Source organism: Dreissena polymorpha, chromosome 12 (assembly GCF_020536995.1).
Source record: "Dreissena polymorpha isolate Duluth1 chromosome 12, UMN_Dpol_1.0, whole genome shotgun sequence".
Classification (NCBI taxonomy): Eukaryota; Metazoa; Mollusca; class Bivalvia; order Myida; family Dreissenidae; genus Dreissena; species Dreissena polymorpha.
Window position 1 is genome coordinate 76,002,252 of NC_068366.1, and position 25,206 is coordinate 76,027,457.

The 25,206-nt window shown below is 35.9% G+C and overlaps 1 protein-coding gene across 1 annotated transcript; it reads right to left on the bottom strand.

The window, feature by feature from the left end:
* Positions 1–2,833: 2,833 nt before the first annotated feature.
* Positions 2,834–24,334, bottom strand: LOC127853602 (histone chaperone asf1b-B-like). Its single transcript, XM_052388271.1, has 4 exons — positions 24,118–24,334; positions 11,049–11,164; positions 7,242–7,418; positions 2,834–4,628 (listed from the first exon to the last, which is right to left on the bottom strand). The coding sequence occupies exons 1-4, from the start codon at positions 24,224–24,226 to the stop codon at positions 4,389–4,391; spliced, it is 642 nt and encodes a 213-aa protein (XP_052244231.1). The 5' UTR covers positions 24,227–24,334; the 3' UTR covers positions 2,834–4,388.
* Between the last annotated feature and the right edge of the window lie 872 nt (positions 24,335–25,206).

The following is a 25,206-nucleotide window of genomic DNA, read 5'->3' on the forward strand; positions in this document are numbered from 1 at the left end:
ATATTTTTTCATGAAACTTGAAACATGGATAGATGGCAATATGGACATTATGCACGTCATTTCATTTTGTTCCTACGTCAAAAATTCGGCTTGCTATGGCAACAAATAGACTAGAAATACTGCTGAAAATGGTGTTTTTTTCTGGATACTGCTATAACTTTAAAAGTTCTTCATATTTTTTCATGAAACTTGAAACATGGATAGATGGCAATATGGAAATTATGCATGTCATTTCATTTTGTTCCTACGTCAAACATTCTGGTTGCTATGGCAACAAATAGACTAGAAATACTGCTGAAAATGGTGTGTTTTTTTCTGAATTCTGCGATAACTTTAAAAGTTATTCATATTTTTTCATGAAACTTGAAACATGGATAGATGGCAACATGGAAATTATGCATGTCATTTCATTTTGTTCCTACGTCAAACATTCTGGTTGCTATGGCAACAAATAGACTAGAAATACTGCTGAAAAAGGTGTTTTTTCTGGATCCTGCGATAACTTTAAAAGTTCTTCATATTTTTTTTATGAAACTTGAAACATGGATAGATGGCAATATGGACAATATGCACGTCATTTTATTTTGTTCATACGTCAAACATTCTGATTGTTATTGCAACAAATATTTAAAAAAAAAAAAAAAAAAAACAACAACAAAATCTGACAATGGTGGACTTTCTGACAATGGTGGAGCCGGTTGGGGACATATATTGCTTGGCAATAGTCTTGTTTTGATTTGTTATTGTGAATCACAAATAGGCGATTTTGATGACTTTTTATTTCGGGGGTGGGGGGGTGTAGCAGCTGGGGGAGGGTTGAAGCTAATGCCGAGTGCCTGTGCGTTCAAACGAAGGATGACTTTACATGGCATCTCTAATATGCATCATAATATCAGCTGTAAATTATGGTAACGTGTTAATTGCTTTATTTTATCATCTCTGTCAGACATAATGGCACCCGGTACGTATGCATAGCGCAGCAGTTCAGCGTATGACTGGCTAGTATTGAGGCCAAGGCCCCCACGGCCCCTGATCATGTGCCAAAGTTGAGGGTCACTAGATGTAATAATCGCATGCATGACCAAAACGCGTGTTTTCGTCGGACGTGCACAGCCAGGCCAACGGTGTATCGGTAACTGCACGTTGTTTTTTCTTAACCCATTTATGCTTAGTGGACTATCCCATCCTTCTAAATTGGATCAATTTATTTCCATAATTAGAGATGTCCAGTATATTTATTTCTATATTTAGATTATTTCTTACAGAAATTCCTTTAAGCAACCAGAGCAGATCCAGATGAGACGCCGCATCATGCGGCGTCTCATCTGGGGCTACGCTGTTTGTCAATGCCGTGTTTTAGACGCGAGGCATAAATGGGTTAAAACAAATTTCATAGTCCGAAATACTGAAAGCAATAAATAGCATACGCGATGTAATGGCCTTGACAGAACATTGAAACTGCAGAAAATGTCCATTTAGTGTCCAAGTACGATCTATGTCATATACCACTCAGCAGCAAAAGAGGCAAATCCCTCTGCTTTAATACAGCAATAATGAATGCACCACAAGGGGTGCAAGATCACGCGACTTTGTGGGGTCCACAATTAAACGTAAATGGATGTAAACTCACCGGTAAGTGGTGCTTTGTTTCAAATAACTGTTAAAAACGATTTTTCTTTAGAATTTCAACTACATGAAAGACAGTTGTGTATGCTGCTTATGGCAATGTGAAGTACATGTACATCAAAATTTCTTTATTTTTTGGCCGAAAAGTCGATGTGTACAACATTCATGTACATGGTTAAGCTGCACTCGTGAACTTTTGGCACCGATTTCAGACGTATTCAAGGATTAATTCTAAAAAGATATCGACACAAACTGAAGAAAAACTTATTGTATGCACAAACGATTTTTGCAAATATATTCTAATGACTTGAGATATTTGCAAAAATAAATTTTTAATCCTTGTGTTTACATTCTGTCCAGCCCGTGTGTAAACCCCGTTGATCATGCACACAGATCACACTATACCAAATGTCAAGAATGTAACAGCGCTATTTTGAAAGTCAAAGATTTGAACGACATAAACAGTATAAATAACACATTGTCTTATGCTCCAATTCGATGACCGACGTGTTATGACCTTGACCTATGCGTTATAGACAGAGGTCATTTGTTGCATGTAACTAGAGCTTTGTCACAGACGTGACGAATACCCTCACATGCCGCATGGGCATAGAATATTTGGCATGTTGTTTTCACAAAAAACAGCGGACATCATGCTCAATGTTTAAAACGCACTAAGTGACCTCGTGACCTAGTTTTTGACCCGACATGACCCATATTCGAACTTGACCTAGACATCATGTAGAAACAACATCTGACAAAGTTTGGTGAACATCGGATGAAAACAACTTAATTAGAGAGCGGACACTTAATACGACAGACAGACCGACAGACATGCTCACTCCTATATACCCCCCTAAACTTCGTTTTTGGGGGTTTAATAATGTAAAATTTCCCTAACTTATGCTGAATGCAATGTCTGAATAAGCAGTTGTATTACCATAACTTACCGCCAAGTGTGACCTTGACCTTTGAGATGGTGGCATGATTTTTGTGTGTTCATTATTTCAAAGTGAATGTGGCGAGTAATTAGAAGTTGCTTAATAATAGTGAATGCTTAAATTAAGACTCGGGAAAGGTTAGGAGGCAAGAACGGACAAGTGTCTCCGAATTTGTAGTCATAACAATCACTCGCAGTTTGAATGTACACAAATGTGAATTTAAGTGATAGAATTATTTTGGAGTACATAAATATAGCAACGAAACATTAAATTCATATTTATATTCTTGCAAAAACACAACATTTGCAAACACATAAGGTTTTAAATAAAACATAGCACATCCATTATTATAAATTGCTCCCTGATTTTGAGCGCAATAATAGACAAGCACACACTGTTTAAAGAAACCTCATTTAACATTTTCAAAGGAAAAATATCTGTAATCTGTATTCTGACAAATAAATAATAGAAATATAGCAAGTTTCTCCATCAATTGAAAGGCCTCTGCCATGAAAGGTTCATATGCACAACATTTGACAGAAACATAACAAACTGCTGATTTATAAACTTATTAGGTAATAAATATCGAGTACAGTTTCAAGAGTAAAGAAGCATGTAATTATATCTAAATCGCCATCCCTGTCTAAATTGACACATCTGACTAACATTTAATAAAAATTTAACAAAAATAACCAAGAATTTAAACTCCACTTAATTTATTTGATCCTTGCAAAAAAGTAGAAAATTTCAATGTATCATACACTTACGAACCCCTAGATACTCACAATCAAAATTACAATTTACAATTACCAAATAACAATTTACTTGCAAACGCACTTCATCAAGTAAATTATTTTTTCTTACGAACATCAATTATGAAGGTGACTGATGAGAATCTGTACTGGCTTACCAATCTAAAACCATCATTTGATCAATTTAATATCACATATGCTGATTTTAAATGCAATCTAACACAATTTGGTATACTTGAAAAGAACATGAGACATTGCAAAGTTAAAAAGTAATGAAAACAATAATCAATCAAATACAAGGCTAGCAAGCCTAATCTTGAATATCTTTACAAGACTTCACATTTTTGTACAACTACTTCTCTTAACTGGAAAAAAGTAATTAAAGAACAGAGAATTAACAAAAGCATTATTGAATGTGATACCCCTTTAGTTAATTAATTGACATTGCAGTATAATTTGCCCAACATCACTGGTATCACGAAATTTATTTGAATTTGCCATGCTCTGTGAAAAGGGGGTCTAATGGATGTGAATAAAGAGTCGTGCACTTTTTGCCATAACTGGTTTTTTGCTAAGAAGACAAAAAATATCATACAAGTGGAAAGTGTTGTCCCTAATTGGCCTGTGCAGACTGCACAGGCTTATCTTGGACAACACTTTACGCACATGCATTAAACCCCTTTTCACAGAGCACGGCCCATTTGTACAACTTGATATTAACATACTTCCAACCAAGCTACTGATCAATGCATGACCAACCCTTCCAGCTAGAGGAGCATTTTACCTCAATCATGTTCACCTTAACAGTGAAATATGTTTGCAGAGCAACAAATTAACACCTACTGTGAAAAAACAACAACGAATAAATGCCAGCCCACCATTGATAAAAGAAATCTAATTTTAACTATATGACTCCATCACATCAAAATACTGCATTTATCCTGAACAAATATATTCAGAGGTTCCCTTCCCACCATAACACCTCTCTCTAGCTCATATCAAACAGTTTAGTCCAACGACAGTTTGCTTGGAAGTCCCCCCCACTGAGCAGGTTACACCCCACAGTGATTCAGGACATGCTAATGCTCGTTTCATCTATATCCATGCCATGTGAGTTGACATTGTGTGCAAGTTTTGTCTCTTCCAGACACCTTGAGCCCAGCATATTCATCTGGTTTGATTCTGACTCAAGATTGGTTGCCGGCGGTACGTTTTCTCCATTTTCTGCTGGTATTTCACTTACTGTGTCATCCCAGTCTATTTTAAAGCGGGTTACACGTGGGTTGGTAGCAAGAATATTTCTCATCAACTGAAAAACAATACAAACAATGATTAGCCTAAAGTAATTCTAGATTCAGGGTCTAAAATTAATTTACAAAACAAATTATATGTCGTATTAATACCAATGGTTATGATAAAAGCCACTTTTGGTTTTGGTGTGTTTTTTAAGGGAAGTGAAAAACAATTGTTTTTATAAATATTAAGGTTGCCATGGCATGGTGGATATTGTGTCACCTAAGAGATCAGAAGGTCCTATTTTTCAATGCTTATTTTTGTAGTGTTTGTAAAGATCTCTTCCAAAGACATCATTACTGTCTACAGATTCTATTAGATTCTAATAGTGTTATCCAACAAAAAATGTAATATGTATACTGAGGAGGACAGTTTGCATGGAGGGTGCTAATACAGCAAGGGAAAACCTCTGCTATTACAAGTTGTAAAATTTAAAAAACTCGCAAGGCCTTACAACTTTCCCAGTAACTTCAAAAACGCTACAGTACAATTTTAATTACCAACTAGCAATGTGTTTGTGAACACTATGTCCCCCTATATTTGACCTTTGACCTTGAAGGATGACCTTGACCTTTCACCACTCAAAATGTGCGGCTCCATGAGATACACATGCATGCCAAATATCGAGTTGCTATCTTCAGTATTGCAAAAGTATTCATAACATGAGCGATTTTGGCCACATATATTTGACCTCTGACCTTGAAGGATGACCTTGACCTTTCACCAATCAATATGTGCAGCTCCATGAGATACACATGCATGCCAAATATCAAGTTGCTATCTTGAATATTGAAAAAGTTATGGCCAATGTTAAAGTTGGAGCATACAGACCAACAGACAGGGCAAAAACAATATGTCCCCCACTATAGTGGGTGGGGGACATAAAAATTATTCATGGGTGGTGCGGTGATCAAGTGGCAACACTCTGGTCTACCATTCCAGAGGTCCCCGGTTCTATTCCCGGCCAGGGCATTGGAAATTTAAGAAATGCTTCAAGTGTTTCCCACCCAACTAGAGATGTACTGACATGAAATCCAGGTTATTCTTGCATGTATCGGTGCTATACACTGAGCACATAAAAGAACCAAGGGATCTACACTGCAACTCCAATATATCACGGTCCGTTATATCGCGTTATCCTATATTTCGCGAATCGGCTATGGCTCCCAAAAATCTGACGAGCATAATCCCCAAATAAAATGTTTTAATCTGAGACTTTGATGAATTAAAATCCTTTTCCAGCTAGTATTTTTCCCTTTTTTCACCAACTTTAATCCAACATTCATAATCCAGTTTTGACCAGATTGTTTGCTTACATTGTACATCACTTTAACACCTGTGTACTGCGATAAATAATAGCCCCTCTTGTCAAACATCACAGGTCATTTTGGGTGTTACCATTCTGTATTGAATTTGCTTTGAAAAGCTGAAACGCACCAGTGCACACATGAAGGTGTACACAATTATAATTGTAAAAGTCAAAAGTCAATACTGACCTATCTCTTGTGATGGGAGGCGGAAAACTACAACGGGCGAGGCATGGTATGGTATTACGCAAGGTGGGGTTAGAGGGTTAGGGTTTGGGTTAGTGTTAGGGGTCGGGTTAGGGTTTGGGTTAGCCTAAACCCAACCCTAATCCTAACCCGACCCCTAACCCTAACCCTTTTTTGCGGTTATCACCCCTGACCATGCCTCGCCCGTTGTAGTTTTCCGCCTCCCATCTCAACAATTTGTGTTAGATAAAGTGTAAACTACTTGCTTTTAATTTAGAGGTAAAGATCCCTCAGTTTGTCAAAATGCACTACTATTAAAACCCATGCTTTCCATGCTTTTCATGAGAGTGCATGACGTCATTTTGTACATGGGTCTTATTTGTGCATGCTTTCTTAAACAATACAATTCGGCAATGTTTTTCGGATTACAAATTTAATTATATGTATTTGAAAATACTCACAAGGAATAATGTTTTGTGTTATACCAATGAATAACATATGGATATAACACACAATTGAATAAGGTAGGTAACTAGTGTGTTTTGAGATTGCATAACGATGCTAATGCATACATATACATGCATACATAACCTTACAATTTATATCGCGTGCCAGATATATCACGGTCGCCAACTTTGGACCCCTTATACCGCGATATATTGGAGTTGCAGTGTATTCGCAAAGAGCTAGGGTATCGCACCCTGATTCCTTGTATCCCAATACTGTCTCTTCTGCTTGCTGTCTCTTCAGCAAAAACCAAAGATCCCCATTGAAAATAAGTGCTTGCACATTCATGGGTTAACCTTGACTGCAAGGTTAAAAGAAATACAATACAGTCCTCTCTGATACTTAACACCTTAGGTTGACTCTTTCCTGCTCGGAAGCAAAGTGAAAATGGCTTTATGCAATTGCTATATGCAACCAGCTTTAAACTGGAACAGCTAGTAACTCACAGGGTGTTCAGGTTTTATGCTGCTTGCTGCTCATTAGTATCTTAAGGTTGGAAATAAAGCCTTTTAATCTTGTGAGAAAGGTCTTTAGTTTAATTTGATTTGTTAAGAGACTACAAAAGCAAGAAAGTGCATACCTGAGCAGTGAAGTGATAAACCAAGTCAAAGTACAGGCACTGGTAATACCTTGTCATAATGTGGCGAAGAAGGTGGGTTCTCCTTCATTTCTGGATCGTCGTACTCATTGTTCACGTAGTAACCGACACGTATGAACTCTTTAGCTCGGTATGAACATGTGAGCAACACCACTGTGACTCCCACTGCATCTTGCACTGGGATCTTGGTAGTCTCTGGTGGGCCGGCCTGAAATCAACATGGATTGCCATCAGTGTGTCATCACAGATTATCCTCTGCAGTTCTAGAACATGTTTATATATTTGACAGTTACAAAGATGTCAGTTAACATCTTTTTTTAAAGTTTATATTATGGACAGTTTCAAGAATTAAAGATGTAATGAAACATCAGTTTATTAAAGTTAATTATAACACTAAGTCGACAGTTATTTTATATCAATACAAGCAGGGATCATATTTTCCAGCAACATCAATCGGTCTGGATTTAAATGGGGAAAAAGTGTCAGAAAATTTTTATCCGAAATTATGACAAATTACGTTAAAATATATACCATTGATTTTGCCATTCATGAAGAGGGAATAATAATGTACAAGTTAAATTAAGCATTTTTTTAAACGGAACATACGAGTTTTCTCAATTGGTTTTATCATTACAGGGCTTTCCTTTGACCCGAGCTCCCGGGTTTTGACGCTTGAAAATTACAGAATACCCTAGTTTGACTCTTGAGAAAATTACGTCATGCGTCACATTTGACCCAGGGGAATGTACCGACTTGCGTCAAAGAGATCAAAAGTTATTAAGAGTAATCGATAATTGGCTTGGGGCGGAGTATCTTTTGGTAGACGCTAACCTATATCGCCCGTTTGAAGCACAAGTCCGCCCAGTAGGCGGAATTTTGCCCATTGAGAAATCTAATAATGACCAATTAAAACACTGCTGGTTCGATGACGCGTGTATCAACGTTCCATTATTTATCTGAGCGTTTGTTATCAGCTGTTTGCAGAAACGACATGTATTCAACCCACCAAAACAGAATGGACTCACCCGCGTCAGTTTTAATAATATCCAATATATAATTATAACATCCCTATCCACAATATTTTGAGAAATACTTCCACAATATGTCAGAATGTATTTCCAATGCTGAATACAGTGTACCCAACCCTGTTTTATTCCATGTTTGCTCTGTTCAAAGACGCGCGAAAGTTATGCTGGCATATGTACTGTCTACAAACTAAATTTACACGCTGTGCATCAGAGTTGCTAATAATAACCATAGAACTGGTATAACTGACCGTGTGGCAAAGTGACAAATTTGGATGCTGCATCTGCTAATTGATTACAACATAGGTGTAATAGTTGACCATTTGAGACGGCATAGAAAATCGGCGTGTTTGTCGCACGTCCTCAGTAAAGATGGCACATGAAATAATTAAATCCGGATTTGAGCCGTCCAGGGTCGATTTTGAGATGATAGGAAATCCAATTAGTTAGTTTAAGGAGGTATTTTGATGGTAAACGGCTGGCACTGACATGAGAAGTAACTGACGAAACATCTTTTTGTTTTGTTTTAAAACATCTTCGCTACTTTCCCAAAACCGTACCATTCTACGAACATTGCTATAGTTGTCCGCCAACTATAAATTATCTATTAGCAAAGTAAAGCACTGCAATATCATACTTAAAACAATATGTCAACCGAATTATATATTAATTGCGTATTTGCTAGGTTACTTATTACTGGCTTTCATTTTCTGCAGACAAACAAAACACATATTTTATTTCATTCGCAAACGACGTATCTCTACCCGATTTCGGATACGGTATGGTTCGTCGATTTTAATTTATTTCCAACGGTCTTTATAACATTTTTTATAGAATGACAAATACACATGCGGTGTTACGGATGGTCTGATTGATAAAATTTTGCATTGTACTCGCAAGAAATTGCACATAGAAAGAAAATAAAGAATAACAATAAGCAAGGGCTGGATGGGGCTTTGCCCTCTATTCCCTTTATCCTACGGTCTCTGAATCTCTGCTTAATTTTCCGTATTTCGAATTTGGGACAATTGACACCCCTGATATATATTACATGTATGTCACTACAAGTGCGAGTGTATTTTTCACAATTTTGGTCACAATGTATGTTTGCATTATCTCTTTCATTGACTGGAATATATTAAGAAATAAATGTTTAGATATTTGTAAATTTGTTGCTTTATATATATATATATATATATATATATATATCTCAGTAATTCGCTTTAAGTACAAAAGATCATTGACTTTCCTGCGTTATTATTATGACTCATACAAATTTGATTTTGACTCTTGAAAATTTGGTCCCAAGAGTCATTGACTCTTGAGATTGGAGGTCTAAGGAAAGCCCTGCATTAGCTATTTCATTGTTGTTTCGGTAACTGTTTTATCTGACTTTTCATCGTTGTCAATATTATTAATCTGTGTAAGTCTATACCGATGTTTTAAATCATTGTCGACTCGATAATAGCTTACACAAATGCATTGAATCTAACAAATGTCTGTGCGTAGGTTGGCTACTGGCAATAATAAAACCAAATTGTTGAAAAACAATTCGTGTACGTTGTAGTTTGTTGTCGAATAAACCACGGCCGATAGTTAAGATGCGTAGGGATTAAATCACGAGTGCAAAGCACGAGTGATTAAAAACCACGCATCTTAACTTCCGGTCGTGGGTTATTTAACAACAAACAATAAAGTACACGAATTATTTCGATTCTAACACAATTTTTACTAAAGATTTATACAATGTATATTATTTTTCTTGTGTACTATTTTATGTGAAGTTCCGCCCATAAAAATAACTTTCGGCTGTTCTGTCAATCAAAACCGCAACTTTCATTCATTTATTGCCGGATTATTACGCTGGTGGAAAATGTATCGGCATGTATTTTTAGTTACAGCGCGTGCTTTCAGTGTATAAGGTCCGCCCACAATTATTGCACAATATCCGATTTTCTTCTTTGTTTATATGAAAGTTTACTGACTGTATCATGCATGAAATGCACAATTTCCACGAGGATAACATCGAGGTTTTAATCTCCGAAGTAACTGTCAACGATTTTATCGGTGGACAAGCACACATTACGGACCGATTAGTGTGCTAGGTATAAGCCAGTGAAATTATTGATTGATAATGGCACTGGGTTATTCACTCTTGACTAATACACAACCGCGCGAACCTTCGTTGTTTTAGGTCATACACTGATACTAGTCGGCTGACGTGCAATAGACTGGTCCTGACCGGTTTAGACACTGCAGTGAATGGTTTATCACACCTAATCGAGATAAGAATGTAATTAGGGTATGCTAGCCTGTTCACTGCGTAATCGATTTCATGACATGGGAATTTTAGCAAACAGAATCGGACCGACTCTTTGGGATTTTCAATCAGTCTTTCATGACCCCAATCGGTCTAGGACCGACAAAACCGAAAAAAATATGATCCCTGAATACAAGAGTGCATCTTCAACAGAAGTAAAGCCACAACGATTTTAAGGTTTGCATTTTTATAACTAATTTCACCCTATTTCAAGAATGAAATCACCCTATTTTTCCAAATAAATGGGTAAAACCTCTGTTTCCCAAATAATTATCTGGGGCACTGTTAGCAAACTATCTTTATCCATGTATGATTTTGTCCCTTTTAAGCCGCACTTAGATTCAAGTTCCAATCCTACAAAATGTTCGCCCCCTTGGTGCAAAAAATACCATGAGACCCTGAAATTAGAAGGCACATTGTACCTTTTTGCACAAATGGGGCAAAATTTTGCTCTACATTGACTGACGCTAAAAAAAGTAGTGAAATACATTACCTGAAATACAAACTTGTGTCTGCCACTGGGCACAGGCCCTACTAGGATAGTTTCCAGTGTCTGGTCATACTCTTCGCTCTCAGCAGCCCCAACATAGATAATCTTCCATTCTAAATCTGCAAGAACAATCATGTGTTATAAAGTACCGTTATCTAACTTGCATAAAATCTCAATGATTTAGCTGTCAGTGCTGGATAACAGTTATGGGTGGCTTGTCCCAACAGGCAATATCATTTTTTTTAATGTATGTGCAGAGTCCAGAAAATGTCGGTGTATAAGATATACATTAGATAAAATACTTATTGGATGCTATAAAAGCAATGTGTTTAGCATATTTAAACCTCACTGATCTGGGTTGTAAAAGAACAAACATATCTGGGGCTTTTTTAAACATTTTTTTGATTACTTAAACTAACAAGAGATGTGTTTGTCAGAAACACAATGCCCCCTATTGCACCGCTTTGAAATAAAATTTCAATATATCATTTGGCAGGTTTCCCTTTAAAAGCTTATTACTTTCCTTGGATTGTATTTTTTTACTTTTGACCTTGAAGGATGACCTTGACCTTTCACCACTCAAAATGTGCAGCTTCATGAGATACACATGTATGCCAAATATCAAGTTGCTATCTTCAATATTGCAAAAGTTATGGCCAATGTTAAAGTTTTCGGACGGACGCACAGACTGACAGTTCAACTGCTATATGCCACCCTACCGGAGGCATAAAAAAAATCTACCCCACCAAAAGATAGAATTCTCAATTAAACATGTACTTTGCAATAACATTGCTGTGACTGGAGTTAAAGCCTCATAGGAAGGCATTTTCACAGGAAACAAACTAACACCAGACAAATTGTGCTCAGGTCAGTCAGTGCACGGTTGGCACGAAAAACCCGCCCCCGGGAAAACCCGTTTTTTCCCGCCCCGGGCAATACTCTGAAAGTGGGCAATACTATTTTTTCTTCATTAAACATGCACTTCTGATTGTTTTGTATCATCCTTACTTCTCTGCTAGCCTCTATTGTAAAGAAAAAGAGTTAGCAAATGCTGTAGAATTGTTGGCAATAATATTGAAATAGAAGTATTGTAACATATTGTCACTGTAAGATATATAAAATTTTACTGCAGACTTCAAACCGTCAGTGTCCTAAAGTAACCTGTTTTGACATCGATACATATGGGCCTTATACAAAATTTACCCCAACAGATGATTCCACCCTGTTGGTGCAAAAAGTTACACGGTGACATTGACATTCAATATCACATTATACATTTTTGCACTGGCTGGGCAATTTATCTTTTTTAATTGGTGCATTAAAAAACAAGAGGGCCTGAAAGGCCAAAAGTCGCTCACCTGAGATAACAAGATATTATTGTGACAAATCTTCTGAGCAAGTTTCATGAAGATTGGAAAATAAATGTGGCCTCTAGAGTGTTAAAGTTTTACTACAGCTATATAAGGAAAAATGCCCCGCCTCCTGGCGGCCATGTTTTTCAATCAACCTGCATCATTATGAACTCGTCCAAGATATTATTGGGATGAATCTTCTGAGCAAGTTTCATGAAGATCAGACAATAAAATAATGTGGCCTCTAGAGTGTTGACAAGATTTTACTATAGCCATATATAACCATATAAGGAAAAATGCCCAGCCTCTTGGCAGCAATGTTTTTCAAGCAAACGTAACCATTTTCGAACTCATCCAAGATATCATTGAGACCAATCTTCTGACCAAATTTGATGAAGATTTGACAATAAATGTGGCCTCTAGAGTGTTAACAAGGCAAATGTTGACGCCGCACGACGGACAAAAGGCGATCACAAAAGCTCACCATGAGCACATTATAATGTGCTCAGATGAGCTAAATATACGCCCAGTGTTCATAAGAATTGCATATCATGACCCAAGTATTTGTTACGGGAATTACGACGTTATTACGTTATTAAATTTGTATTTGTACACTTTATTTTGAATTAAATAACGTTTTTGGTTATTTCTTGCGTAATAACGCAAATACGCTTGTTATCTTTAGCTCTATTTTTTTTTAGAGGAAAAGTTTGCACATTTTTTTTCACTACCAATTTTTTATCCAAAATTGAAGATCTCTCCCTGGCTGTAAACAGTATTTATTCAGAATTGTAACTTTAAATCCAATGCTTACCACAAGGAAGAATACTGTGATATGGTACTCAGGTCTATTTTTTGCATGCTTTTAATCAGTACAAATAATTTTCAGGAAATACATGAGGAGTGTTTATTTGTGGCTAGATTTTGTCACCTTACGTGAACACCTTGAGACTTTTCTCACGCAAAACTTTTCAAACTTGAATATCTCAGTAATGAGTTAAGATTTTGATTTAAAATTGCACATGTAATCATTTGACTATATTCTGTGCGAGATCATGACAAAAATATTCATCCTAGGCAATCGGGCAATTAAACACGTTGGGTAGGTGTGGTTTCATCTTTTTGCAAATGGAAATGGTTTAACGAGATATGATTAAAATTTTATTTAAATTTTTTCATTTAATGTGAGTTGATACACCAGGAAAGCATAACATAAAATTATCAAGAGCACCGCATAACGGGTGCCACGCTCGGCTACCGTTGCAGTTTTAAATGAAACAGTGACCTTGACTTTTGACCTAGTGACCCCAAAATGGGTGTGGCATGTAGAACTCATCAAGGTGCATCTACATATGAAGCAGGCTTTTTCCGCTCCATTTTGGGAATACGCCACACTGGAATTTTGTGAATTTGGCGTCATGAAAACCCCCATTTTGGGAAAAAAATTATTCGCAAAATATGCTCAATTGGGAAAAATTATCGCATGTAAATAGTGTTTCTTATATTTCAAAGAAGCCATTGACTGGTAAATAACGACTATTTTGATAACTTATTATTAAAATTTTACAAAGTATTATTAACATGTGAGATAAGTGCAGGTTTTTTAATCTGAATTTGGGGAAAAGGCCTGGCCTTTTTTGAGGTGAAAAAAATCGTGCGAAGCGCCGGATTTTGAGGAAAATAAGGAAAGTCTTATATAATCATTAACATATTTTACAGTTTTTAAAACAAATTCAAGGCAACAGATAATTTAATTATGCAACACTTTCTATTTTCTTCACCGGATCAGGTTAACTTATATATTTTAATGTAAAAAAAAAAAAAAATTTTTTTTTTTGGAATTGGGAATTTTTTTTTTCAATTGGGAAAAAAACGACCAGATTTGCTTGGGAATGGGGCCGAATTTCAGACCCGTGGCATAGGGCGGAAAAAGCCTGTGAAGTTTCAAGTTGTAGGTGGAAGCACTTTGATTTTAGAGCCAATGTGAAGGTTTTAGCACCACGCGGACGGCGGACGACACGACGAGCTGGCTATGACAATACCTCAGAGTTTTGTCCGAAAAAGCCGAGCTAAAAATCAAAATGTCTCGTGTAAACATTCAGGAGTGCAACCACGCAATCCTCATGTTACAGGCTACCTTCCCTACTTGCTAAAGCATAAAATTATCACAGATGAATGATTTTATCGTATGCTTGCACACAATGTTGTCTTATGATCACAATGTAATGTACACTTTTAAATCAAAATATTTACACAAAACTAAGATATTTAAGTTTTACAAATGTGTTAGAAAATACGTCAAGTCAAGTGTAGAACATCGCTATTTATAATTAAAATATATTTTTAATTTCATCATTCTAGGTGAGTGTTTCCCCCAGGAAAGCAACATTAATTAAAACAAGAGGGCCTCAAAGGCACAAAGTCGCTCACCTGAGATTCAAACGAACTGACCTGTTCTGTGTAGCCCAAGATGTCATTAGATCAAAATGTTCTTACCAACTTTCATGACAAGTGAACATCCTGGCAGCCATGTTTTTTAACAGACCATAACCTTTTTCATACACATCCAAGATATCATTTAAACAAATATTCTGACAAAGTTTCATGAAAATTCATGAAGCCATATAAGGAAAAAAGGCCCCGCCCCCTGGTGACCATGTTTTTCAAGCTATTGGAACCATTTTTGAACTTGTCCAAGATATCATTGGGACAAATCTTCTGACAAATTTACATGATGATTGGACAATAAAATTTGGCTTCTAAGGTGTTTACAAGGTTTTACTATAGCTATATAAGGAAAAATGCCAAGCCCCCTTGGCGGCCATGTTTTTCCACCAACCGGAACCATTTTCGAGCTCATCCAAGATATCATTGCTGCAAATTTTGTGACCAAGTTTCATGATGATCAGACAATAAATGTGGCCTCTAGAGTGTTAATAAGCAGGGCCAAAAAAAACTTCTTCGCAAGGGGCCTCTTTTTCTTTCCCTTAACCTAAAAGGCCCTTTCCCCAAAAGAATTTTTTTTTAAATAATGCATTTTTCTCTAAATTTCCAATCTACCTAAGTATTTTTTCTTCCCCAAAGCCAGAGAATTTTGTCTTTTTTTTCCTGAAAAAAGGCTGTGGCCCTTTCCCCAAAGCTGGTGTTTTGGTCCTGATAAGGTTTTACTAAAGCAATATATACTTTATAGCCGTATTAAGATCAATGCCCAGCCTCCTAGTGGCCATGTTATTAAAGCAACCGAAACCATTTTCAAACTCATCCAAAATATCATTGGGACAAATCTTCTGACCAAGTTTCATGAAGATAGGAAAATAAATGTGGCCTCTAGTGTTAACAAGGATTTACTATAGCCATATAAGGAAAAATTCCCGCAGGTGGCCATATTTTTCAACCAACAGGCATCATTTTTTAACTTGTCCAAGATATTATTTGAATGAATCTTCTTACCAAGTTTTATGAAGATTGGACAATAAATGTGGCCTCTATAGAGTGTTAACAAGATTACACTATAGCCATATACGGAAAAATGCCCCTAAGAGTAAAGGTATCCAACAATGATTTCACAGGTGTATTGAATAACACAATGCAACCGCACGTACGTTTTTCATGTACTAAGTTTGCATTCGTTCTTTAGTAACGGCAGAACAAAAATTCACAGAAAAAGAAGAAAATACAAGTTCAAACAGTATACATGTAATTGTTGAAACGCGCTAAATTTCATCTTGTTGTCGATTGGTTGAATGAGTCGTAAATTATAGAACAAGTTTACCAATTTTATTTTCAACCAATGGAAACGTCTTCTTTCCGTAACACGGATTTCTGCCTCAAAATGTTGGTCGTGAAAGTGAAAGTATGCTAAATGTGTTGTTACTTCTGAATTTCCGACTTTGTACCGTTCAACTGGGACTAAAGAACGGCATAGTTGGAAGGCAAACTTAGTACATGCAAAACGTACATGGAGTTTATAGCAAAGTTCTTGTTTTATTGTGAAAAATCGACCGAAAATCGCCTTCCTTGATTACTTACATCTGGACGTACAGAATTACACACTTCGATTTTGGGGTCATTTTTGTGAAAATTTTAGCTGTTTTGGACATACTTGGTGGATTTTTATCAAATAAAAGGTGTTTTATCATAGATGGCAGGGATCAAGCTAAACTCCAATTTTTGGGAGAAGTCACTTCTCCCTCAGCTTTGGAGAGGGAGAAGTGAGGCAGTTATAGGGAGAAGTGGATCTTTTGCGATCACCAATGGACCATTGTGAACCATGACCCAGGGGTTTCACTGGCCCAAAAAAAGTTGTTGCCACTTTTTCGCAGTGTGAAAACTGTCTGTTATTCCAACCTTATTAATATGAACAATCATTTAGGACAATTATTACAGTACACTCCACGCGTTTTCCCCAATTTCCCTCCATACTCCGCGGGTTTCGACCTGGAGGGAGATTAAGAAAATCCCGCTATACGCGACGTTTGCATGATTTTGGACGCGGCGGTTAACGATCGGCAAAACTGATAAACCGACGCGGCGGCCCTCGGCGTTGGCAACGCGGGGGAAACGCCGCGTTTTACGAGATAACGATCAATTTAATTTTGTTTGACTTCCTGATTTTCAAATAAAATTACATTTATTACAAGTACATACATGTACATGTAGTATAATATTTACAATTATAAAAAACAACCAAGATAGATCGATCCCGACGTGGTTGTAGAAGTAGTTGTGGTTGTATAGAAAACTCGTTGATTTACGACACACAAAACGTCGTCTTTTAACTAATACTTACCAATTAATATAAACGCAGTTTGCAACATTGTTTTTATTTTGATAATTTAATCCAAAGTTTTCATGTTAGCAGGTGATTTTCTATAATGAACATGTATACAAATGACCAAGGACCCTAAAAAACTCGCAAATCTGTGTGAATTGACAGTTTGACGTAATCAAAGAAAAGCCGCTTCCTGTCTAAAGGCATAACTTACTCAAGTAAACACGTTCAACGAATGCATAAGGAATGGTTTTAATTGTCGGAACAAAGTCTATTCTCTGCTCGCTAATGCATTGATTTTCTCTTTGTTTGTTGGTTATTCCATTGATTGCTAAAAGGTGGTAACTATTGAGTTGATAATTGCATTTAATATTCACAGTTGTATTCTTGTTGCGTCGACATTCTAAACAATGTTTACCAGTAATTATGGACCAAATCGGCAGAGTGACATTCACACATGTTAATCCCTTTTGTCAAAACACCGAATACAGCAGTCTACACAATAGGTCAGTAGACAAGCTTTGCGTGTTTTCATAACGTCAAACACTTAAAATCCAGTTCCGCCCAGATGTCTTCTGTAATCAGTTTACAGTACAATTAGTGTTAAAATAATTACTCTACTAAAATACCGTAACGATAAAGATTCGGCGTGTTCGATTTGAAATTATTTTAGAGGAAATATCAACTTATTCGCGATATAATTTCGTTAATAAATACCAAAGAAACTTTTAACCGAAATCAACAATGTTCTCTGCGCTACAAAGTTTGTATCAAAAAAATCAATACACGCACGCTTTGCAGGAGTATACATTGTACCTTGACCTTGTACATTGCAGCATAATTTTCGCGCGCTTTTGTCGGGAAATATACATGACTGTATATTGGAAGCATTTGTAAACGTCGTGTTAACAATTAAAAATCGTATAGTGTTTCGGCTTACTAATTATTATTCTCATTTGGAAATTTTACGGAACATTTATTCTTGTGTCGTATGTGTTTTGATTTAAATATTAATTTGTCAAATGTATTATATTAGACTAATTCATATTGTAGACGTACCTGTGAATTAAAAAACATAATTTTTATACGTATTAATTTTCTATACAATTATCTTTTTATACATGTACTACAGTATTTAAACAATTTAATATTATAACAATGTTTTATTCTTTGGCATGCCCAGTAGCACACTGCTAACGCGGCGTTGCGCGGCGATCACTGATAAGAACGGAAGGTGTCTGCATTTACCGACTAGCCTAAAGTAATACACGCCGCGGGAATTAGCGAACGCGGCGTAACGCCGAGCGTTTTATCGAGTTCACCTCGCTCTTCCAACGCCGCGTGAACACTCGCTAGCAGAAAAAACCCGCGGAGGGAGCGCGTTTTTTGGGGAAAACGCGTGGAGTGTACTGTAAATGAAACCTTACTACATTACATTAATGTCATTGACTGCATATTACTTGAAAAAGTATGGTAATACATAAAAAACTATAAGTACCTTCATAAGTCATACCTTCATAAGTCTTAATAAGCTTTATTTGTATTAAAATAACTTTTTTTCATCTTGATAAACAACAAAGATAACCAAAATAATATTATAATGTTAACATCAATGTAACAGTATGCTGCATAAATGTTTCAAAATTAACTATTTAATTTTAAACATAGAATCACACCAATTTACATCATTTGAAAGGGAACAAGAAAACATCAGAAAATAAAGCATCTCACTTCATATTGTTAAATAGTTATATTTGGTCATTTGGACATAATATACATCAGCTTTGACAGCTTCTGTTGTTAAAACGTTTTCTGTAAGTGGTGGATGATTTCTAGGCTCAAATAAATGAATGATTTTCACGCATATTTCTTGACAGAAAGGCCAAGATAATTGCCACCATCCATTCTAGTTGCCTGAAATATCATAAAACATAGTTTTAAAAACTATCAACAACAAACCAACACATAAATGTCCCTATCTTAAAATGTCCGAATTATTAACATATCCGAAATATAGTACGAGTGAATGGTATACTTTTTATTTCCGAAATTGTTGGTTTCTTAATCAAACTTTACCTTTCCCAAAATATTATAATAATATAACTATTAAACAGAAATGCTCACAAATTCCTGTTGAAACAAGATTTCATGTGTTTTTGTGGAAAAATTGTTTTCTTAAATGCTTTTGCCAGGCCCGTGGTATTGACAGTCACTATTGATTAAATGGTAAAGAAATAGCGGCCCTAATAATCGTTATAATTTTTATCGTGGTGAGAGTTTGTCACAGTTTACTTTATTTATTGCTCACTATCATAAAGGCGCCGTTCATCCGATAATAACCCCCATAAAACTTGACAACAGCAGTAAAAACACCGTTTGCAACACTTACACGCTTCAGTGATTTCACTCTGCTTGGTCAAGAGATTCCTGACAAATACCCGAATGACGAGCGCTGTGAATGGTTGCTTATCAATTTTCAATAGGTAATTTACTACGCCATGGGGCGGAGTTTCGCCATTCGGTCAGTTGATTGACTTTTGCGTGTATTTGGTAATAAACAGAAGCCACTTAGATATCGCTGCGGATATGATAATTGCCAGATTTTAGGGCGAAGTGATATCGCCGGTGCTTTTGATCCGGGCGATAAAAGGAAGCCACAGCGATATAATCGCCCAAATCGCCAAGTTGCTTGATCCCTGGATGGACGATTCCTGTTGGCAACCACGATGACATATGTGTGCAAAGTTTGATCTTTCATGCTGTTGCATTGTGTTATTCAATACACCTGTGAAATCATCGTTGGATACCTTTACTCTTATTATATATACAAGGACCACAATTTTTTTTCTCAAGTACCTGTGGTGCAAACTTAGCTCTTGGCCAACCCCCAATTAGAGAAACAAACTGTCACATGGCAAAACACATTTTTCAGTTTGATTTTACACTTTAATCCTGTTGCCCAACAAGTTGGCTTTAGTGAACATAGGCAAGCAGTCAATAAGTTATTGCACAACACTTCTATCTATCTATCTACAGTACAGCCAACGCTGATTATAAGTACGCGAAGGCCGAATCGTGAGTTCACACGGCGTATCGCTGTGGCACTCGGCATCGATCCACGCAACGATGCCGAGTTTGTATTAACCTCGCGTACTTTCGCGGAGTAAATCCGCCCCATACGTATGCGGCGGATCAAGTGAAAAGATATCGCTCTACATGTACATACATGTATGTGTAGCATAGAAACCAAGATTTACGCTGGTTTCATAATTATTATTTTCACGTTTTAATAAGCGAAATGGCACATAATGCGCTTTAACAAATTATTGTTGAATTAATTACGCGCAACTGTTAATGTTTCGTTCAATCATCAAATTATCATTATTAAATTTGTAATCCGAAACGCACTTCCGAATTTTAATGCTAACGTGACCTTTGGCAAATTCTAGCGTCAAATAAACAGTGCTAAAATATCCTTTGTTTCATAAAAAGCGCGTGAAAATTATGCAGACATGTAGAACGTCATTTGGAAAGTGTGGGTGTATTTTGTGTTGTAAAAATACATGAACATCACGTCAGGCGTAAATCGTGTGTTCAGTGGAAAAAAACGCGCCCCGATTAGACGTTATTTCATCATCTCTTTAAATAGTAACAAATGCCAAAATGTTTTTGATACTTAAGGAAATATGGAGAATGTTTATGTATTGTAAATATTTACCAGCATTTGCTTTTAAACTGGAATATACCGGATTATCGGGTAATTAGTAGCAATATTAACTGTATAGTATGAACAAAATAAAACATGTTTATATACGCATATTCAAACAATAGTTATAATAAGCTGATAATTAACAAAACAACAAATACGTCTTCACTGTCTTGATTATTTATGTGGCTTCAAACTGCTAATTTTCTCAGATTAAATATAATAGCAAAATCAACATGCAATTACAGTACACTCCACGCGTTTTCCCCAAAAAACGCGCTCCCTCCGCGGTTTTTTCTGCTAGTGAGTGTTCACGCGGCGTTGGAGAGCGAGGTGAACTCGACAAAACACTCGGCATTAAGCCGCGTTTGCTAATTCCCGCGGCGTGTATTACTTTAGCCTAGTCGGTAAATGCAGACAATATCCGTTCTTATCAGTGACCGCCGCGCAACGCCGCGTTAGCAGTGTGCTACTGGGCATGCCAAAAAATACAAACATTGTGATTAAAAATTGCTTAAACACTGTATAAAAATAAAGATAATTGTATAGAAAATTAAAACGTATAAAAATTCTGTTTTTTAATTCACAGGTATGTCTACAATATGAATGAATATACAACATGTCAAGCGTTTTGACAAATTAATATTTAAATAATAACAGATATAACACAAGGATAAATGTTCCGTAAACTTTCCAAATGAGGATAATAATTAGTAATCCGAAACACACTACAATTTTCAATGTTAACACGACGTTTACAAATGCCTCCAATATACAGTCATCATGTATATTTCCCGACAAAAGCGCACGAAATTTATGCTGCAATGTACAAAGTCAAGGTATACTCCTGCAAAGTGTGAATTGATTTTTTTTATACAAACTTTGTAGCGCAGAGAACACTTAATTCTGTTGATTTAGGTTAAAAGTTTCTTAGGTATTTTTTAACAAAATAATATAGCGAATAAGTTGATATTTCCTCCAAAATAATTTCAAATCGAACATCTGGAATCTTTATCGTTACGGTATTTTAGTAGAGTAATTATGTTAACAGTAATTGTACTGTAAACTGATTAAAGAAGTCATCTGGGCGGAACTGGATTAAGTGTTTGACGTTATGAAAACACGCAAAGCTTGTCTACTGACCTATTGTATAGACTGCTGTCTGCGGTGTTTTGACAAAAGGGATTAACATGTGTGAATGTCACTCTGCCGATTTGGTCCATAATTACTGGTCAGGGTTTTTTTACCTTATATAACAGACGCCGAATATCGGCGTCTTCCCCCACAAAACTAGGCTGGTTTTTCCCCTTTCAGAACCAAAAATTCCCCCCCTTAAAAACAAAAACATATATTTTTTTTTTTATTTATTTAATAGAAAGATGTGTCTCATGATTATAATATCTCAATTCTATTTCAATTTAATCTTGCCAAACGAAATAAATTATGAAAAAACAATAAATATAGTGCAAAAATGTACAAATGTATTGTAATAATGAGAGAGTAAGTAAACAAATCCCCCAAAAAGGGAAACGCCGCGAAAATTCCCACGCGCACAATTTTTCCCCAAGTGGAAAATCCCGCATAAAATTTTCCCCACATAAAGGCTAAAGGCCCCTTCCCCCACAACCCAAAAAAAAACCTGCTGGTAAACATTGTTTTGAATGTCGACGCAATAAGAATACAGCTGTGAATATTTAATGCAACTATCAACTCAATAATTACCACCTTCTTTTAGCAATCAATGGAATAACCTACCTAAAAAGAGAAAATAAATGCATTAGTAAGCAGAGAATTGACTTTGTTCAGAAAATTAAAACCATTCATTATGCATTCGTTGAATGTATTTACTTGAGTAAGTTATGCCGTCAGACAGAAAGCGGCTTTCCTTTGATAACGTCAAACTGTAAATTCACACAGATTTGCGAGACTTTTAATGGATCGCAACTTTTAATAGGGTCATTTGTTTATATGTTCAGTAGCTGAAATAATTCGCGTTCAGAATAAATCTGAACGCTGAAACGCCGGTCTGTAAAAACCATAACGAAAAATTAATACAATATTATTATGGGAATTACAGTATTTACAAGTGTATATATCTGAAATCTACCTGTTGTTTGACAAATATGAACTTAGATCACAAAAATTACCTGTATTACATTTAAATCATAGACATTGAGCGATCATTTTCTCAAAGGCAGCCATTTTGGCATTGTTGTTGTTGTTGTTATTTCGTACCAAAGCTATTTCGTACCTTTTACTTTTGGGGTCTTTTGTTACTGTCGATTCTAATATTTTGAGTTATAATAGTTATAATTCTTTTTTTGCTTCATCTTCTTACTATTTCCAATTTCATTTCTTACTGTTTTGCGCATATTGCACATTTAATTTTTGTGTTCAAACTCAGTTACAAACATAGTTGAATTCAACCTCCAGTTCAAGGGAGATAACATGATATACAAGGATTTATATTGGATAAAACAAACTCGAAATGTAGTTTATTAACAGGTAAATTTCGATATATTTTGCTCAATAAATACTATTTAGGTAACGTTCTTTCATAATAGTCACAAATATGTGTTTATTTAAATTCAGGAGTGATGCGACCGAAATTCGTGTCGGAACTCTCGCTATTAAAAAGATAGAGTGGACTATTGATGCCAAGAGTCTGCCAAAGCAAAAATCATCAAAAGACTCTAAGGCGGCAATTTATATTGACTAATATGTTCAGTATAGAAAATCACCTGCTAACATGAAAACTTAGGATTAAATTATGAAAATAAAAACAATGTTGCAAACTGTGTTTATATTAATTGGTAAGTATAAGTTAGATGACGACGTTTTGTTTGTCGTTAATCAACGAGTTTTCTTGTTCCGTGTTGGCTGTACTGTATACTGTCTAACTCCCCTTTCGGGTATTATTGACAGGTTAATTTATTGATGTTGATTTATAATGAAAATACATTAGATCTAGTACCCTCAAGTGACCTGCGGGACGATTGAACTTTACCGGTACGCAACACTTAACATCAAACAGCGTACCCTAACCCTTAACCCCTAACGCAACACCTTATAATCCTTTTTATCCTACCGCTCCCAAAGCCCCGGTTTGTCGATAGTGGTAAACAACTGCGTACCGGTAAAGTTCAATCTAGCACACATATTAAGCATGCGTTACCAAACAAACAGTACGGACAGTCATTTTCTATGATCTCAATATCATCCACGGACCCCTAAAAACATTACCTTCGCTGAGGTTGTCCAATGCTTCAAACGTTATTTCGAACTGGAATGGGTTGAGGAAAGGGGACGGATTGTCTAACACAACAACATTAACGATATTGACTTTTGCCATTATTATACAGTTGCTGAAGAAAGTTTATTGACGTTTACTCAAGGATGGCGCGAATAAATGGTGGAAGTTGTTATTTGATAGCACGATTTCAATTGGCTACACAACATCTAGTGTTTGAGAAAAATTGTTTGATTGGTCAAAATTATTCTTCTCAGTTGAGAATTTAACACAAAGATAGAAAACGTAATACAAAGAAATAACAGAAAGATTAATGGTTAAATATCACTACAGTTGAATCACAGACGCAGTTTCAAACACACTTTTGAAGAATATCTTGAAATCTTAATTCAAGCGAGATTATTGCTTTCTTTATTAATTTTAAGCAAGAAAATCCGATATAAGTTGATAGTTTTAGCTCCCAACTTCTATTATAATGAAAAGCGTTACTGATTCTTTCCAGGAGGATTACATTCATAGCAAGACTATGATAGCATTTAGATTAATTTGTAAGCTAGACTTATGACAGTAAGAATATATTTTTTTCAAAACTTTCAAAAGCGAATTAACTTCAGTGACTGCCATTCAAGACACATAAATTGTTACAGATGCTCAAACACTGTAACATATCGAGCTAGCATCCTAACTGAGCAAAAGAAAGCTAATCTGTTAATTCTGAACATATAAGTGTTTTGACAGAAATCTTATTTTCATTCCAAAATGATTTGATGACTGTCTAAATCAAGGTTGCAAATGGTGAAATTAATATTGTATCCAATGTGATAAGGAGTTTGATCCACACACCAGTGTTCAATTATCAGATACTTATTTTAATATAACTATTTCAGTGGAAAATACTTGTGTTTAATAAATCCTAGTACGTATAACTGGTTGTGGCTAAATTCATAAAACTGCTAACAGAATCCTAGTTTGTACATTTATTGAGTAAATAAAAATGAGTTTCTAGCTGTTTAGCCTTGAACAGGTTGTTTTACCTCTAAATAATGTTGATCAGGTCAATATAATTAAATGTTAATAATTTA

Coding starts and splice junctions, on each gene's coding strand:
- LOC127853602 (XM_052388271.1), bottom strand. CDS start 24,226: ATGGCAAAAGTCAATATCGTTAATGTTGTTGTGTTAGACAATCCGTCC. Junction 11,165..24,117: donor ATTGGACAACCTCAGCGAAG/GTAATGTTTTTA, acceptor TTGTTCTTGCAG/ATTTAGAATGGAAGATTATC. Junction 7,419..11,048: donor GACACAAGTTTGTATTTCAG/GTAATGTATTTC, acceptor TGTTGATTTCAG/GCCGGCCCACCAGAGACTAC.